At 50.7% G+C, this 17,229-nt stretch overlaps 1 protein-coding gene across 1 annotated transcript in view; it reads right to left on the reverse strand.

The window, feature by feature from the left end:
• Positions 1 to 17,229, reverse strand: part of PNPLA7 (patatin like phospholipase domain containing 7) — a 75,087-nt gene that overhangs the window by 19,399 nt on the left and 38,459 nt on the right. The window contains exons 20-24 of the mRNA XM_007947078.1: positions 14,207 to 14,356; positions 3,925 to 3,988; positions 2,480 to 2,648; positions 1,720 to 1,902; positions 1,441 to 1,559 (exon numbers count right to left, since the gene is read on the reverse strand). Coding sequence (XP_007945269.1) covers positions 1,441 to 1,559; positions 1,720 to 1,902; positions 2,480 to 2,648; positions 3,925 to 3,988; positions 14,207 to 14,356 — 685 coding nt within the window. The remainder of the gene's footprint in view (positions 1 to 1,440; positions 1,560 to 1,719; positions 1,903 to 2,479; positions 2,649 to 3,924; positions 3,989 to 14,206; positions 14,357 to 17,229) is intronic.

The raw sequence follows: 17,229 nt of genomic DNA on the forward strand, positions 1-17,229 counted from the left end.
GGGAACGCTCTGGGGCACCAGATCACCTCTTCACCCCATATCACAGGGTAGCACCCACTGCTGGAACACACAGGCCGGGGGAACGCTCTGGGGCATCAAATCACCTCTTCACCCCACTGGCTCCGTCTGCTCCAGCTCTGGGCCACCATCTTTAGACCAGTGAGCTCGGGAAGAACAGCGGCAACTCAGGCCGCCGAGACCCCCTGGGCAGGAGGCGGGTTGTTGGTCCCCAGGCTAATTCAGGACTGACAGGAGTAGGTTTCCCGGAGGCCAGCACGCCTGATTCACAGCCCTGACTCCCGCCTCAATGCGCTGCAATGGGTGGGACAGGTTTCTGCTGTACACAGTCACACGACAGCTGGAGCTGGCTGCTATTTCTGTCACTCATCTGACACAGGGCAAAGCCCTTTTCCACAGGCGTTTTGGTCCCTCTGACCCCATAGCTAGAACTGCCTTCACAGTGAGAACTGGCCAAGGAGAAACAGAGAATGGGTGGGAGCCCAGACAGCTTCCCAGAGGCCTCCTGCCTGCCCACCCAAGGGACTCTGTTCCTCTGGGCCAGCTGGAACTACTGAGGCAGGGGCATCCCATTAGCCCATGGGCTTCATTTGTTGGCAGGGCCAGGGCTGACAACACAGAGAGCTGGGGGTCCGGTCTGGGTCATGTACCAGCTGACACAGCTGCACCTGAGTGGAAGGGGCTCTGGCATGGCTGCCTCCTGCCAGCCCATCCCAGCCTGGGCCCTTTCCCCTCCTGGGAGGTGAGGAGCCAGCAGCACAGGACCTGGCCCGGCACATCCCTCCTCACACCCACCGTCAGTTCTGTTCCAGAGTGTCTTTTTTTTAGGCAATCTCAAGAGAAGGTTGGCAAGTGTCTGAATGACAAACTAGGACTGGAGGTCCTGGGGTGAAAGGCCCTCTGTGTTCATAAGCCCAGGCGCTCAGATGCTGACTTGTGGGCAGGTGCATGGGACTAGGAGCAGCCACTGCAACGTCTCCCTGGTTAGAAGCATTCATCCATAAAATGGGTATTAAAAATGAAAAGAAACTCACCTGAAGCCCAGCGGGAAGACTGGTAGGGGATAAGAACGGACGCTTTTCAGAAGACGACACAGCATGGCTAGTAAGCAAACCCAACCCGTCCCACCACGCGTGTCAGGAAAGACAATGGCAGGAATCCGCTCTCCTAAACCGGCAGCAGTGCCTGGAGGCACGCTCCCAGCCACATGTGTGCACAGGGGCTGGGGAGCTTTGGGGCCAACAGCCTGTGGCCCGGGTCTCTCCCTGTGGGACACCAGGGCACCGAAGGCCGCCTTCTCCTGGGCACGCGCGCGCGCGCGCACACACACACACACACACACACACACACACGGTCAGGATTGGCAGAGAGCACGCGCAATGGCCTGGATGGGACTTTGAGGGATCCAGGCTGGGGACTCACCTTGCACCCCCTCCCCCGAGTACCAAGGCGATGGCGTTGCCGGTCAGCACTCGCGCCAGGCGGGAGAAGTCCGAGTGTCGGTCGGGTGGCCTCTGGAAGACTCGCTGGTACATCTCCACCTGCGCCAGGAGTGCGGATAGGCCTCGGCTGGGGTCTGCTTCCCCGAAGCCTGACCCTGACCACCTGAGGACCCCGGCCGACCCAGGTGGGGGACTCAGGGCGTGACGGGGGGGCGAACTGTCAGCTGCATGGGAGCAGGGGCCGGAGGGGCTGTCTCACCAGCTTGGGCATGCTCCTCCGAGAGAAGACGCGCCGTGGGCAGCAGAGGTGCAGGTGGCCCGAGCACCAGGTGCGCATGTTCAGCCACTCGGCTGTGTGGGCCGGCTCGGGGCCCTCCTCCCGGTGCAGCAGGACCAGCTGCTTCTGGGCGCGCACGGCCGTGTTCTCCAGCATCTGCTCCAGCTGAAAGAGAGCGGAGGCCAGCGGAGTAACACGAGGCCAGAGAAGCAGCACACAGCCAGAGCAGAGGGCTCTGCAGAGGGCGGTGATCGCTGGCCACCTGTCAGCCCCGCCCCTGGGGCCCCATCCCAATCCTAGCCCCACCCCTTTGGCCCCCCCCACCCCAGGCCACAGCCCCACCTCCTGTAGCCCCACCCCCTGGAGCTCCACCCAATCCCTGCCCAAGGCTCTAGTTAGGAGTCCCACCTCCTGTAGCCCCGCCCCTGAGGGCCCACCCCACCCTAGCCCTGCCCATGGCCCCATCGCCTGTAGCCCACTACCTGTGGCCCCACCCCACCCCACCCCTGCCCAAGGCCCCAACCCCTGGGGCTCCCCTCACCCCTGCTCAAGGCCCCACCCCTTATGGCCTCATCCCTGAGACCCCACCCAACCCTAGCCCTGCCCATGACCCCACCTCCTGTAGCCCCATCCCTGTGGCCCTGCCCCTGAGGCCCCACCCCTAGCCCTAGCCCTGCCCACTGAACGGCTCACAGCCACACAGCCCAGCCCACTTCCCAGCCCTCCCTGTCCCCGTCCTTACCTGGCCCACAGTGGGTTCCTGTTCACCTAGGCCCACGATGAGGACGCAGTCTGCCTGCCGGACACAGCGCTGGGTCCAGGGAGTCAGCGTGCTGTCTGCTTGGTAGAGCACGATCCGGTGGATGTCCTCCTGCTGCCCCAGCCAGCTGGACAGCCGGTACTCGTGGACACTGGGGAAGTCACAGAAGGGCCCACTACCCCTCAGCAGGTCCTGGGGAGGCAGGGGGTGCCCTCCAGTGGCAGAGTTCCCAGAACCCAGGACTTAGCCAGTCTGGTGCTGAGGCCAGGGGGTGGGGACTGCCCAGGTAATGAGAAGGATGCTGGGGCCCAGGACTGGCAGGGGCACTCTTGGAGGTCCCTTAACTAAACTGACTCACTGCCTTCGAGTCGAATTTGACTCATAGCGACCCCTCCTTGGGTTGCCGAGGCAGTATCTCTATGGAGGTAGATTGCCCAGCCTTCCTTCCGAGGAGTGGCTGGTGGGTTTGAGTCACCAGCCCTCTGGTTAGCAGTCACATGCCTTAGGCACTGCACCCCCAGAGCTCCAGAACTCACAACTTGGGAAGCAAATATCATGAGTATAACCCGGAAGCAGTAAAAGGAAATTCCCTAGCGCCATTAGCCACTCACTACAAAACTACCCATCACTTCATACGCCTAAACCTTCCAAAGGCAGAAATACTCAAGAGAACCCAACAAGCAGATTCACATGAAGAAAACACAAACAGTAACTTTTAGAATTTAAAACAAAAAAAAAAAAGTCATGGCCATTTAAGCATTTTTCAGATACTGAGAAGGTAGACAGGAGTTCTGCGTGGTGGGGAGAGCAGGGGCAGCAGTATCTAAACATGGAAGCCCCCAACCTATCACAGCCAGGTTCCCCCGTCTACAACCAATCAAATGGACAGGATTCTGGATTTCTCTCTCTCAAAGGCCATGGGAAGGAATGTGGCTACAGTGTACACTGTACCCTGCAGCTGGAGGTCCCCAGGGGCCGAGAAGTTAGTCAGCCACAGCTCTCCAGGTAGGAAGCGGGCTCTCTGGCACCTCGGTCATTACTGCCCCACACACAGCTGGGTCCTGAGAGTGGGCCAAGCTGACCGGTGTCCCTCTGAGGGGCTGGGGGCTCTGGGATCAGGGGCCAGGCTCTTCTTCCTTGTGGTGCTTGGACACTGGCCACCTACTCTGTCCCCTTCCTGTGTCCCTCCCATGGGAATGGCCCCACACACATGGCGACAGCTCACTGCCAAGCACTGGGTGGCACTCCTCACTCATGCCTCCCTCATCTCCCATCCTCCACCATTTCTCCATTCTCCACCGTATTCCTGCCACCCACCGTTTCCTTTCCCTATTGTCCCCCACTGTATCCCCATCTCCACCCTGTTCATCAGCCATGCATGCAGATCTGGTGACAGCAGCATCCTGCTCCCTTCCCATGGGGCCCACCTGTCCAGAGCAGCAGAGCCAAGGCGCTGTTTTATGTTGTCACTGGTCAGCAGCAGGACGGGACCTGAGAACATAGCCTCCAATTACAGGTGCTGTGCTGGGCAGCCCAATCTCCCGGACGGCCAGACCCATCCACAAGCCCGTGCAGTCTCTCCACCACAAGGCTGCTCTCCATTTCCTTTCAGTGGGGATGAACCTGGCCTGAGCTTGTGTCCGCCCTGCTCCTGGGTGGGAGTGGTTGGTGGGCACCCATGAAGGCTGCTGAGGTGGGAAAGGTGACACCTGTCACCTGGGGCCGACCCCGGCAGCGAGTGACAGAGTCGGGTATGTTGGACAGGAAGGCTCATGAGGTACTGGGTGGTATAATTCCCCAAGTCCAGACTGGAGCCACCAGGCTGACACTGCTCTGCGCTGGTGCTCGAGATATCCAGAGAGGCCTCTCACCCAGGCTGTGTTAGAGAGGCATGGGCTGTGGGCCAGCAGGAGGGAGGAGTCAGGGCCCACCCGGCTGGGGTGGCGGGGGACGCAGGGGTGGCTGCGTTGCTGGGGGTCCTTGCTGCACAGGGAGGCCCACCAATTCCAGGAGAGCTTTTTCAACAGCATTCCGACTAAAGTTAGGAGAGAATAAGGTTGTGGGGCACTTTTCTTCCCGCCCTACACGGCAAAGAGCTCCCACAGGAATGGGCCATGTGATCCTCTCACAGGGCTCCTGCGGCTCTGATGGAACCTGCAGAAGCCTGACACCACGGCTTGCAGGGAGGCAGCTGGCACCCGGTCCCTTGGAGACGGCTCAGCCATCAGGGCATCACTGGCACAGGCCTCTGCCTCAGTCTCCTGCACACAGGGTCCCCTGAGGACAGGCCAAGAGGCCTGCAGGGCTGGACTCCTCTTCCCACATTCCGAGTGGTCGACTGTCCACCTATAGGCTTCTTTGTTGTTGGGCTGGAGGCTACCAGAAGGAGGTGGCATGGACACTAAGGTACCTGGGCCTCCAGAACCCTGGCTGGGCCCCCTGCTGCCGTGCACACCTCCTGCCCTAGGCCTCAGTAACTGGGTGCAGGGGGGCATTCTGAGGCGGTGGCATACAGGCCCCTCTGGCATGGGCTCTAACTCCTGCCATCTGGGGCCATGGTGGCCATCCCCTTCCTGGAAGGACTTTGCCTCTCCACCTTCTGTAGGAGGCACCCATGGTCTTTCCTCCACAAGAACAGGGCAGCGGCAGGCCTGGGGCTGAGAGGGCGAGGCTCTGCCCCTTGCAGAAGTCCAGGGTGAGCCCACTACGCTGCGTCTCTGGCTCTCCACTTCAGTTACAGCTGACTGGCCACCACATGGCTTCCTTCTGCAACTCTGAAAGCCAGGGGAAACGCACGGCACCTTCAAAGAGCTGGAAGAGAAAGACTGGCTGCCTAGAGTCCTTTCCTCAGCAAAACAGCCTTCATGAGCTGCCTGATTCATGGCGAAGGTACACAGAGGTCCAGGTCCAAGGCTGGTCTTAAGTGAGGGTCTGGGCCAGCAGAATCTCTCTCATTGCCAGTTGCCTCCGAGCTGCCATAACTCATGGCAACCCTGTGGGTGACAGAAGGAAACGGCAGCGGGCCCTGTGCCACCTCCCTGATCTCTGATGTGGAGGCTGTGGTGTGAGCCCATCCTTGGATGACTCTCTCATTTTCACTGCCTGCCACTTCACCAAAATATCCACTTCTAGCAACCAGTCTTTCCTGATAACGTGTCCAAAGTAAGTGGGCAGCAGGTCCTCTCTCCGTCCTCGCAACTAAGGGGCGTCCTGGCTGCATTTCTTCTAAGACAGTCAGTTTCTTCCAAGACAGTCTGTTTCTTCCACCATCTCTTTAGTACTCTTGGCCAGACTGTAGTTCAAATGCCAATTCTTCTTTCTTCTTCCTTTTTCACTGTCCAGCTTTTACATTCATCTGAGGCAACTGAAAGTAGTGTGGCTGGGGACAGGCACACTTAGTTCAACGTGTTTGCTTTCTCAAACTTCACAGAGGCCTTTGGTGACAGATTTTCCCAGTGAAATAAATACACTATGGATCACGTTAGAATATCTCTCGTATCATAACCAAAAATCAGTCCCAGATGAATTATAAAATTAACTAAAGGTTAAAAAAAAAGGTAAACAAACAAAAAAGCTTTGAAGAGGACATCTCCATGATTTGGGGGAAGGAAAATATGTCTACCTCTTCAGTAAACAAAAGGCACTAAGGATATAGGAAGAAACTGATAAACTGGTCTACATTAAAATCAAGTGCTCTGTTCATCACAAGACAGCACCGGAAGAGTGACAAGGCAAAAGCCACAGGAGGGAAGGTACCTGCCATATACATTTCCAAAGCAGGAACTGTGTTCTGTGTACACAAGGAACTCTTGCAAATCAGCAAGAGAAGACAAAACAGACAGCCTAATGAACAGCAGGCAAGTGACCCGAGCAGGCACGTCAATGAGGGGATAACCAACTGGCCACAGACAGAGGACTTCTCGGTCACTGGGGAGCAAATCAAAACCCTAATGAGTTATCTCTACACTCCCCCAGAATGCAGGAGATGGAGATTGACAGCACTAGTAGTGAGAGTGGGCTGAGAACCTCTCAAGCCATGGGGACATGATGGTGGGGACATGAGGGCCCCACATGTCACGGAGACATGAGGGCCCCATATACCATGGGGACAAGAGAATGGGAGAGACATAAGGACCCCACATGTCACAGGGACATGAGGATAGGCTGAGGGCCCCACATGTCACGGGGATGTGAGGGTGGGCTGAGGACCCCTCACACCATGGAGACATGAGGGTGGGGACACCAGGGCCCCACATGCCACAGGTGACATGATAGTGGGGACACAAGGACCCCACACACCTTGGAGACATGATAGTGAGACATGAGGGCCCCACACACCACGGGGATGCAAGGCCAGGGACACAAGGGGCCCACACACCATGGGCCATGATCATGGGGACATAAGGACTCCAAACACCACGGGGACAAGAGGGTGGGGACACAAGGACTCCAAACACCACGGGGACAAGAGGGTGGGGACATCAGGACTCCAAACACCACGGGGACAAGAGGGTGGGGACATCAGGACTCCAAACACCACGAGGCCATGATGATAGGGACACAAGGCCTCCAAACACCATGGGGACAAGAGGGTGGGGACATGAGGATTCCAAACACCATGGGGCCATGATGATGGGGACCCGAGGACTCTAACACTGCAGGACCGTCAGGGTGGGCTGTCAGGACCCCACATACTGTGGGGATGTTTGGAGCTGAAATTTGAGCTGCCATGAAGAGACAGAATTTCCAACTGTGACAATTGCCTCCATAACCAAATAGACACAATGTCCAGCATACAATCCAAAATTACTCAACATATGATGAACGAGAAAACATGATCCATCGTCAAAAGAAGAAAATCAATGGAGACCATCACTGAAGGGATTTGAAAGCAGCTATTACAACTGTGCTCACTGAGGCAAACGTACTTGCAGTGACTAAGAAGAAAGCCTATCTCAGCAGATAGAAGACCAACTGGAAAGTCTACAACCAACAAGAATAATGTCTGGAACCACAAACACACTGGCTGGGTGTGAAGGCAGCAGGCCGGTGACAGAAAAATCAGTGAACCTTAAGATTCATCAAAAATAACAAAGATTAGGAAAAGAAAACAGAAAAAGGAGGCTGCGGGACAATATCAAACAGTTTAACATACATGGAATTGGATTCCCAGAAGGAAAGGAACAGAAGCATTACTTGGAAAACTAATGGCTGAAAATGTCCTCAATTTGGCGAAAGATACAAATATGCAGATTCAAGAACCTCAGCAAACCCCACACCAAAAGAATATGAAGAAAACCAGACCCAGACACATTATAACCAGGTGGCAGAGAACCAAGACAGAGGTGAGCCTTGAAAACAGCCGAGGGAGGCAATGCATTGCTTGCAGGGGATGACGGTCGTCAGCTTCTCATCTGAAGAAACCGCAAGAATAAGGGGAATTTTACGATTTAAAAAAATGAAAGGAAATAGACATTTCCTGGTAACAAAAAAGTGAAAGATAAGTTGCCAGTATACCTAAATAAAAAACCAAACCTGCTGTTGCCAAGTCGATCCCAACTCACGGGGACCCCGTGTGTGGGGAGCAGAGATGAGCTCCCTGGGGACCCTGTGTGTAGGGAGAACCAAGCTCTCTGGGGGACCCTGTGTGCGGAACAGAACCAAGCAACCACGGGGACCCCGTATGTGGGGAGCAGAAATAAGCTCCCTTGGGGACCCCGTGTGTGGGGAGCAGAGCTGAGCTTCCTGGGGGACCCCATGTGCGGGGAACAGGACCGAGTTCCCTGGGGGTTCAAGGCTGTGACCTCTCAGAAGCAGATTTCTAGATCTGTCTTCTGAGGCACCTCTGGGTGGGTCAGTTAGTAGTCAGACGTGTTAACGTCTGTGCCATCAGGGAACCCTGCCCTTCAGAAAATGCTAACAGAAGTCTCCCTGAAGGGAGAGGACACACCAGGGAAACACGGTTCTTCAGATAGGAATCAGGAGGGTCAGAAACATAAACATATGGACAAGATAATCACTTTAAAATAGATATGACTGTTTAAAGCAAGGGAACTCTGGTGGTGCAGTGCCTAAGGCATTTCACTGCTAACCAGAAGGCTGGCAGTTCAAATCCACAGCCACTCATCGGAGGGAAGATGGGGCAATCTATTTCCATAAAGATTTACCACCTTGGAAACCCAATGGGGGTCACTGTGAGTCGGAACTGACTCGATGGCAGTGGGTTGGTTTTGGTGTTTAAAGCAGTAAGTACAGCCTTAGCACATGGACATTAGCATGTGGAGTTTATAACAGGGGACTATGATGCACAGAAAGGGTCTATATTTTATGTAAATATGTCTACATTTCATCATTTTGACTCTGAGTAGACTCTAAAATGTATGGACATTGTAATCCCAAAGAAACATACCTAAAAGGCCAATGGAGAAATTAAAATGAACTTTTAAAAATTATTCAAATAACCCAAAGAAGCAGGAAAGGAAGCATAGAGGGGCAGGCAGAAAACAAACAAACAGTAGATCTGGGTCCCAACACAAAAGAATCGGTTCCATTACTTTAAATGCTAACACACTGAACATTCCAACTGCAAGGTGGCTGTTGTCAGACTGGATCAGGGCTCAGCCACCTGTGTTCTACCAGAGCCTTGCTCTGATGTAAACTGGCTTTCCTAGCCCTCCTTCCGGACCTCTGGCCTGCCCCTCTTGATTCTGCTCGATGGCGCCACTGCCAGGAATCACTTATGAGCCGTGTTCTGTGCTATCACGTCCCACTCCATGATGTACCCCAGCCTCCCTGGCACACTCCAGTACAGCAAGTCTTTATTGGAAAGTGAGGGAGGCTGAGCACCACAAGAAGACCCGTGCAAAGCCTGGGGCAGGAAAGGCAGGATGGTGGCCAGTGTGGGGAGGGGTGGTGCAAGCCACTGACAAAAGGATGTACCGCTGCACCTTGGAGGGCCTGAGTCTTGTCTGCAGTCCCAGTGTGTCCCAATTGGACCATACGCTGCTCTCATTTGCAGTTCACTCCCTTTCCTGACTCAGGTTTTTGTTTTCAAACCACCTTAATTCTATATTTAAGCCACTTGCCTTTGGGAATAAGGCAAGACATGAGTCAGAGAACCATCAACCAAACAAGTTACTAGAAATATGAGATGTGATGTGTGAGGAAGAGAATTTAAAAAGAGAAGATGTCCCACCCTGTTCAGGGACACACAGACATGCAGAGGCTCCTGAACTGGGGACACTCCACACAGGGGAGTCTGAGGCCAGTAGTGACACCTAACTAACCCAACCCAGGAAGTACTCCTACCAGGAAAATGGGGTGCTTGGGCAGGAAAGAATCTAGAAAGCAGCACTTGAAGGAGAGAAGCCTGGGGGACCCCAGGCAGCGCCCCCATGTCCCTGCCACCTTCACCCCCAACACGGAGCCTGAGTTCTCAGAGTGCCATCCACACGCCTTCAAGGACACCCACGTCCCAGTGCCAACATCTGGCCCCAGGAAAGACAGTGTTCACCACCAAGATTTCCATGTTTCTCTCTGAGTTCTCTCTGTTAGCACTGGGAAGATGGTGGAATAGGCAGAGAGGCTACACAGACCCTCTCCAACAAAGAAAAGAGAAACCGACTGACAGAGATACGAAGAGAATCCTGGAGCCCTGAGCTTTGGAAGGAAGGATACAGAAGTGGATTAGGCACCAACTGGTGGAAAAACCTGAATGAAAACAGTGAGTATGGAGGCAGAACAGTGGCCTATCAGTTAGTCTAATGACACCAACAGGTTGAATATTTCCAAGTTCGAAAGTTCATGTGGGATACCATCAAAAGGAATAACCTATGTGTAACTGGAATTCCAGGAACAGGAAGAGACAAATAAAACCACAGAGAAAATTGTTGAAGATTTGTTGGAAGAGAATTTCCCTGGTATGATGAAAGATGAGACTATATCCATTCAAGAAGCCCAACGAACCTCAAACAGGATAGACCCCAAAAGAAAATCACCAAGACATCTCATCATCACACTCACCAAAACCAAAGACAAAGAAAGAATCCTGAAAGCAGCATGGGAAAAACATAAAGTTACCACAAGGGGCAACCAGTAAGACTAAGCTCAGATTTCTCAGCAGAAACCATGCAGGTGAGAAGACAATGGGATGGTATATATAAAACCTTGAAAGTGAAAAATTTCCAACCAAGAATTATATACCCAGCAAAACTGTTCCTCAAATATGATAGTGAAATTAGGACATTTCCAGATAAGCAGAAATTAAGGGAATTTGTTAAAACCAGACCAAACTTGCAAGAGATGCTAAAGGGAGCCCTTTGGACAGAGAAGCAATAACAGCAAACAACAACAGACCATTAACACACATGATGACATAACTCAGAAACCAACCTAGCTATGGAAGTATCCAAAGTAAATAAGCCTACAATCTTGTAAACAGGGAATCAGAGACATCAATTCACAAATGAGAACAACTACAAACCAAAAAGAGGGAAAAAAATTGTGTAGTTACAGAACTTCTAAATGGTAGGGAAGTCAAGACAATTACAAGATAGAATGGACTGTTCTAAATTTGGGAAGAAAATTATGTATCACAGGGCAACCTAAAATAGATAAATAAATAAATAAATAAACCTTCACATCAAAATAAAAAAGAGGACCAGCACAAATATTTAGCAAATACTAAAATAACAGCAATGAAGTGATGACATGGCACATAACAAAATGACAGCAACAAATTCATACTTGTTGATAATTACCTATCTGACAAGGGATCTATCTCTTAATATTTACAGAAAACCCAACACCTCAACAACAAAAAGATTAACAATCCAATTAAAAAATGGGCAGATGACATGACACTTCACCAAGGAGGATATTTGGGCAGCTAGCAAATACATGAAGAAATGCTCACGATCATTAGCCATCAGAGAGATGCAAATCGAAACAATGAGATACCATCTCCCCCCAGCACTAATGGCAAAGTTCAACGAGACAGAAAATAATAAATGCTGGTGAGGATGTGGAGAGATTGGAACTCTCATACACTGTGGAAAGCAGTATAGAAATTCCTTAAAAAGTTGGAATTAGAAATACCATTTGACCCAGCAATCCCATTACTAGGTATATATCCTAAAGTGAGAGCCAGGTCTAGAATAGACATATGCACACCCTTGTTCACTGCAGCACTATTTACAGTAGCAAAGAGATGGAAACAACCTAGGTGCCCATCAACAGAAGAATAGATAACCAAACTATGGAATATTATGAAACTCTAAACAATAATGTAGAATCTGCATAATGTGGATGAACTTGGAGGCTATTGTGCTGAGTGAAATAAGTCAATCACAGAAGGAAAAATATAGTATTAATTCATTATTGTAAAAAGTCAAGGAAAGGCTTATATAAGGAAGGAAACTTTCTTGGTTACCACAGGTGGGAGGGGAGGGGAGGGAACATACAAAAAAAAATGCATTGATCCGTATCACTTTAGTTCTGTGTATTTCACTGTACATAAATTATATTTCAATAACATGTATTTTAAAAAATTAGCACTGAGTAGTCATTTTACGATATATAACATATAAAGGACTCTCAAAACTCAACAGGAAAAACCAAGCAATCCCACTAGAAAATGGCAAAGGACAGTCACCAGAGCATAAACAGATGGCAAACATAAGCTCATGAGACGATGTTCAATGTCATTACCGTCAGGGAAATGTGACTGGAAACGATCCGGGGCCACCACTGAAGAGAACAGCTATGATAAATCAGGACCAAAGGCCCGTGAGGACAGAATGCAGCTCGTTCTGCTGGGAACGTGAGAGGGTCCGGCCACTCTGAGGAAGGTTTGGCAGTTTCTTATGAAATGAAGTGCACACTCAACATGTGCCAACTCCTGGTCATTTCTCCCCAACACGTGAAAACTGTCATCTACACAAACTCCTTGACATATGTGTCCCTAATAACCCCAAACTGGAAAGACCCCAAACCTCCTTCCAGAGGAGGGCATCTGTGCAAATAGAAGCGAATGTGGTTGAGGCCCTGTCCAAGGACAGAAAACCAGTGGCAACAGCTGTATTTCTACAGCATTCTTGAAACGACAAGATCAGAGAGGTGACGCACACACTGGGGGTTGCTCAGGGGTGCCGGGGGTGGAGTGGGGGGACTTCAGAGGGACGGTGGGAGGGAGGGTCTTTTGCAGAAGAAGCTGGAGGTGAAGCAACTTGCTCAGCTCTGCAGCATGACTGTGGGGGTTACAGAGGTCGACACATGTGATGAGACAGCACGCATGTGCACACACACTTGCACACGTACGCACTCACACATGCATCTAAGAGCCAGGGAGGCCTGGAGAAGGCCCGTGGGCTGAGCCTGGGCTTCCACCTGGCTGTGATCTGCATCACAGTTAGGTCAGATGCTCCACAGGGGAAGCAAAGAGCAGACCTCTCCTTACTATTTTTGCAGCTTCCTGTATGCCTATAATTATCTCAAAATGAAGTTCAAAAGGGGAAGGAAACGAGCTTTCATGAAGCCACCTCCTCATGCTACACACCTTGAGGACGCCTTCAGAGGCACGCTGAGCACTTTCTGGAACTTTCTAGATCCTGGGTATTTGTTATGAAACAAAGGTCAAGACTATTGACCAGAACAACTGATGCCCCATGTGCTTCTGAATGCCATGCTGAGAGCAGCTTCTAAACTTTAAGCACCTGCAGCATTGTTTAGTGTTTATTTAATGCCTTCTGTTTCAATGTCTGGGTCAGGTGGCGAGCTTTTCACATGGTCTTGAAATATGTACTGTCATCAAATACATTGTTTCATGACAACATGTGTTGTGTGTATTATAACATGTTTTGGAGACAAACCCTGAAACTTCCTCTAACCCTACCATAAAAAACGATCCGCTGTTTATCATGATTGTTGTTGCTGTGTGCCATTAAGTCGGACCTGACTCATAGCGACCCCTCCCTGGGTTTCCGAGGCAGTATCCACTACGGAAGTAGATTGCCCAACCCTCCTTCCGAGGGCTAAGAAGTTTTCTGGTTGGCAGTCAAGCGCCTTAGCCACTATCATGATAGTCACTGAAAATTGCACAAAACATATAAAGAAAGTCATATGGAAAATACAGAATACCTTATGACCTGAAGAATCCCCAAGAGTTCTCGGGAACTCTGATTCTTTTGTTCTGGAAATTCCAAATATAACAGTTGCTGGCAATTTGGAAATGTGCCCAGGCCTCCTGACTGGCCTAAGGCATCTTCCAGATAGTGCCAGTTTACCCAGCACTGCAGTGTCCCCAGGAGGTGGCAGCCCAGCTGGCTCACAGCCATCAGGCAGCTGCGACACGCAGGGCTGTATCGGGAGGGCACTTGGTGCCCCTGGGCTCAGATGTGAAAGGGCTGACAAAGCAGGAGCTGGTGATGTGACCTCCCTGCCTGTTATAGCTCTCCTAGTCACACAGGAAGCTGCCCAGTCACTTACATACATTCCCAAGGGACGTGGCCACGGAGTCTTCTGAGGCCAGCAGAAGGCCCACCCACACCCTTCCTGGGTCCCCACTCTCAGGCCCAAGGTGGAGCAATCAGGCCTGCTCTATTCCCAGAGCAGATGGAGACTGGTACCACCAGCCAAGGGACACTGGCCTTTGCAGGCACTCCGGGACCTGGAGGCAACAGTTCAGGGTGCAAGCCTGGCAGGCTGGCTCACCAATGGCGCGCAGAGCGTGCTGGAGCTCCAGGGCAAAGGCAGGCAGGGGCACGTCCTCAGACACAGGCATGATGGCCACCGTGGCCAGGTTGCCGGCTGGTTTCCCCAAGTCCCACTGGCTGCCTGCCATGGGGAGCCCGTGCTGGTGACCTGTGGGGACAAGCATGGGGAGGTCAGGCCTGGGGGGCTTATCCATGGCCCCCCAGGATGCAGGCATGCCCTCAGCACCTTTGAGAGAAACTGACAGAACGTGGGCAGAGCACAGCAGCCATGGCGTCCTCCCCCCTCAACAGCTTCACTCGCATCTGTCAGCACACCGGGAACACTCCCCACACAGACACCATCCTGCGTCATAAACCAAAGCGCCAGAACTGAGATCTCACACCGACTCCACCACTGCGGATCTACACTAGAATCCAAGACAGAAAGACGGCAGGGCGTTTACAGCTATGGAAATTAAACAACATGTTTCTAAGTAAATCAGGGGTCAGTGAAGGAAGACTCCAGGATCCGAGAATGTATCTTTAACTGAATGGGGATTAAAATCCAGCCCATAAAACACTGTGGGACGTAGCTGAAGCAGCGCTTACAGGAAACGTATAGTCGATCAGAACTAGAGTGCTTGTAGTAGGGAAGAAAGGTCTCAAGTCAAAACTCTAAACTTCCACCTGAAGAAATGTTTCAAAAGTAGAACAAGGCCAAAGCAAGCACAATGAAGAAAGATACAGAGCAGAAATGGCGAGAGTGGGAGCAGCTCCAAGAACAGGGAAAAGCACTGGGAGATGGACGAGGGCACACCTGCAGCAAGACCGGTGAGGCAGACAGGCCCAAACTGCCCTCCTCCGCAGCCAGTCCAGAACCCACAACTGCGAGAACAAGGAGTGCTTCTCAGTGGGCTTGCCTAGTCTTGGTCAAACTGGGGAGACTTGGCACGTCAGCATCGAGGGTTCCAATCCACAGACCACTTCTCCATCAACTTTGATTTTTGCTTTCTTTCACTAGTGTTTTATAGTTTTCCACAAACATACCTTAACATGTCTCATTGGATCTATATGTAAGTTCTTTTTTCTTGTTTACTTTTTTTTTTTGTGTGTGTGATGTTATTGTAAATGGTATTTTCTGAATTTTAAATCCAATTTTTCATTGTTGGCAAGAGGAATACACTGAGTCAGGAGTGCCACGGAGTCAGGAGTACAAATGGAGCCAGGAGTGCCACGGAGCCAGGAGAGACATGGAGTCAGGAATGTCACAGATCCAGGAGTGCCACGGAGTCAGGAGTACCATGCAGCCAGGAGTGCCACAGAGTCTTTCTGTCTTTCTTGCAGAAAACCTCTGAATTTTAGTATAATCTTTTTTTTATTTTTTATTGTGATTTGGGTGAAGATTTACAGAGCAAATTCACTTTCCATACAGCAGTTCACATATACATTGTCTCACGTCATTGACCACAGTTTACCACGATGCAACAGCTCCCCTCCCACTTCCTCCCCATAGGCAGCCCTTCTTTCTCCCATGATTGTTCTCTCCAAGGAGTGTATCTACCTAATGTAAATGTTCAACTCATATGCCTGTCTTTTGTTTGGCTGGAAACCACAGGTGTGGGTTCAATTCCAGACCTGAAGGGCAGCTAGGGACCATAGTCTAAGTGGTTCCACCAGGCTCTATTGGACCAGCAAACCTAGTCCCCCCTTTTTTTCCTCCAAATGATTTTGAGTTTTGTTCCACATTGTTCTCCCTCTCTATCAAGGGTCTCCTACATAGATCCCCTTCCAAGTGGATGACAATGGTAGCCAGGCACCATCTAGTTCTTCTGGTCTCATAGTTGTATAGGCTGCAGATCGGATGGTGTACCAGTCGCTAGGACTAATTGTTTCCATGAATTTTGGTTTTCTTCATTCTTCTTTGCTCTGGATGAGGAGACTCATCATTGCATCCAGATGGCAGCTTGCTAGCTTTTAAGATCCAAGTCGCTACTTGCCAAAGTAGGAGGTGGAACAATGTTTTGTACAGTATGTTATGCCAATTGAGCTTGATGTCCCCTGTGACTATGGTCCCAAGCCTGCAGGTTCCCTCGGTCCCTCTGGGTAGCTGGCTGTGATCAAGCAGTGACCACAACCTTGCCTCTGGTCAGCTCTACTATACACCTGGGAACTCTGATCGTTCACATAAACTTATAGGACATTCCTCAGGGATGTGTTCTGGGTCTGTGTCCTGCTCCCTTGTTTCTACCACTTTATCCTGCTTCTTTGTGTGGATTGTGATGGTCTGTTGTCTCTGAGGCATTGTGGTATTGTTGTATTTAGATATCTGTTGACTGTCTGTGAAGAGCAGCCAAGGGTGATTCAAGCTCTTCTTGGTTTTTTATAGTTGGCCTGTTGGTGGAGAAGGAGGTAGTGGCTCTTGGTCAGTAAGTGAAGTTGCAGGAGGTGTGGGTGTAGTTGTGTCTTATGGGGACTGTTGTTGTCTCCCACTCAATTAGACACAAATTACAATTTAATAACCATCAAAAATCTAAAAGCCCATGGATGAAAAACACATCATGTGATCACACAGGAACAGTAACCAAAAAAAAGAAAAAAGGGGAAAAAAAGAAGAAAAAACAATAAAACCTGCAATATCTGGGGATAGGGCACTAAGAAAAAAGAAAGTAGTGAAGGAGAATAATAAATGGAAAAAAAAAGGGAAAAATGAAAAAAGAAAATCAAGGAACAGGGTTAACCACAAGAAAAAAGGGGAAAAATAAATAAACAAATAAAACCCCTATTAAATTAAAAAAGAAAATAGAAATTTCAACCAGGCACAGGCACAGGGAAAAGAAAAAATGCTGAAATCTAGGACCTGGGAGGGGAAGATTAAGAATAATAATAGAAAGGACAAAAGTATTAATAATATTGTTGTTGTTGTTGTTGTTATGTGCTGTCAAGTTGGCCCCGACTCCTTGGGTTTCCGAGGCAGTATCACTACAGAAGTAGGATTGCCCAACCTTCCTTCCGAGGAGTGGCTGATGGGTTTGAACCACCAGC

Source organism: Orycteropus afer, unplaced genomic scaffold (genome assembly GCF_000298275.1).
Source record: "Orycteropus afer afer isolate SDZICR_OR568_19922 unplaced genomic scaffold, OryAfe1.0 scaffold00174, whole genome shotgun sequence".
Lineage (NCBI taxonomy): Eukaryota > Metazoa > Chordata > Mammalia > Tubulidentata > Orycteropodidae > Orycteropus > Orycteropus afer.